This window comes from Trypanosoma equiperdum (genome assembly GCF_001457755.1).
Source record: "Trypanosoma equiperdum strain OVI genome assembly, contig: ctg_936, whole genome shotgun sequence".
NCBI classification, from domain to species: domain Eukaryota; phylum Euglenozoa; class Kinetoplastea; order Trypanosomatida; family Trypanosomatidae; genus Trypanosoma; species Trypanosoma equiperdum.
The window spans coordinates 1,299-3,082 of record NW_027124905.1 but is presented as its reverse complement, the minus strand read 5'-3'; the positions used below and the strand labels follow the sequence as shown (position 1 = coordinate 3,082).

Here is a 1,784-nt window from a genome sequence, read left to right as displayed (position 1 = left end):
CTGTGCAGGTCGCGTTTGTTTTGTGATTACTGCAGCTAATGTCTTCTTGAGTTGGTTTGGGTTCGTTGTCACTCTTTTGCGTGACGCTCTCTGGATGCGCCTGCGCTCCCTTTATTGCTGCCTGGGCCGCGGTTAAGAGCCCTTTGATTTCGGCCGCACGCCGTTCGTTTTGGGTGATCTTTTGTTCCCGCTGCCGTATTAGCTTAGCAGCCTCTAGCATGTTGTGCATCCACGGCATTGTAGCGCCCTTTTCTGTGTCGCCTTCCTTGTAGTACTCATTGTATTCTACGCATAAATTGCCGGTGTCGCCAGAGCATGCGTTTGCTTCGCCTACACCGAGATAGTGTGCCTTGTTGTTGCTGGCCGCGTGAATTCCTATTAAGTTTTGAAGCGCGGCGACCGCCTGTTCGATGTTGCTTGCCGTTAATGGCAATGCTGCGCCTTCCTTGCACTTATCTATTAAGGTGTTTGCTGCTTCGTTTGCATGGCCGGGTGTTACTACCCATGCCTTGGTTAGTGCGGTTGTTGTGCATGCTATGCTGTGTACTGTGGCTGTCCCTGCGCAAAGGCACATCAGGTCATATCTAATGTTATCGCCCACTTTAGTTCCTTTGCAGTCGTTCTGTACTCGGGCTGCGTCTGTGAATTTCTGTTTCGGCACTTCTCCTTTATTATCGGCTATGCCGCCCTTGTTGTACAACGCTTTAGTTAGATGCGTTACGATGGCTATTTTGTCTGCGGTGTTTAATGATGCGATTGCTGCGTCGTAAGCTTTGCGTAGCTCGCCTGCTGTTTCGGCGTACTTGGCGACCTGTGCTGCCGCTACGGACCTTGCGATTGAGCTTTTGGGTGCTGCGTAGTCGGCTTTGAATTTGTCATCTGATTCCTTTGCTTTCTTTTTCGCCGCTATGCTGAGCCAAAGTTCCCATTGTTCTTGCCAGTGGGCTGCGTGCTTTTGGCCTTCGTACTTTGTTTTGACGTTATCCCACTTGTGCTTTGCGCTGCCGTCGCCGAAGTTTTGCTGCCATGCTGTTGCCGCCATAGTCAGATTGAGTACGTTCAGGTCTTCCTGATCCCTTATTGCGTCTTGATCCGTAGCCGCGTCTTCTGGTTTTAGTGTTGCCAGTTTCACTAGCTGGCACATGGCTTTGAATTCGGCGGCATTGTCTCCTGGGTTCGTGGCGCCGTTAACTATCGGTGTGAACAGCCACAAGGCAATCAATTGGATGAGCATTGTTGTTTGTAAGTGTGCAGTTTTCGAGTTGCTTGAGGGCATGGTCTTGTTCTGCAGCTAACTGTACAAAGTAGATGACTTTTTTGTGGGGGAGAGAGGGTCACCTGTGAGGTTATTAATTTTCATGCATATACCAAATGGCTGCCGCTGGTGCCGCCTGTCATCTGGTCAGAGTTGCTATACAAACCGTGCCCCATTTTTTGTCTTTATTAGGTTTGTTAGTGATACTGGACTGTACCATGCCCGCATATAAAGTGTTTCCAGTTAGCACTGCCAGCTAACAACAACTTCGGCTCCGCATCGGTCGCCGTCGCCGCGCTTTCCTGTGCATTAAAGTATAAATATTCATCCTCATTTATGTGGTGCAAAACCACTACATTACTATTTTTGGGCGTCTTCGGTATTGCTGTAGCCGCCGCATTCATAACGTAACGACACTCCTGCATATCCACAGTTAATAACCCTTCAAAATTCAATTTATTCCTTATAACTTCTCCGACCATAATATCCTCATTGAGTGCTCTGAAATCCATATATGCTCCGAAATTTC

General features: G+C 48.5%; 1 protein-coding gene and 1 pseudogene across 2 annotated transcripts; both read right to left on the bottom strand.

Moving 5' to 3' along the window:
- Position 1: 1 nt before the first annotated feature.
- TEOVI_000460500:pseudogene lies at positions 2-1,219 on the bottom strand (annotated as a pseudogene). Its single transcript has one exon. A coding segment is annotated over exon 1 (1,218 nt).
- Positions 1,220-1,452: 233 nt separating this feature from the next.
- On the bottom strand, positions 1,453-1,767 carry TEOVI_000460400 (uncharacterized protein; the record flags this gene model as incomplete). The annotated part of the gene is made up of 1 exon (XM_067227358.1): positions 1,453-1,767. The coding sequence occupies one exon, from the start codon at positions 1,765-1,767 to the stop codon at positions 1,453-1,455; it is 315 nt and encodes a 104-aa protein (XP_067083459.1).
- Positions 1,768-1,784: the final 17 nt, after the last annotated feature.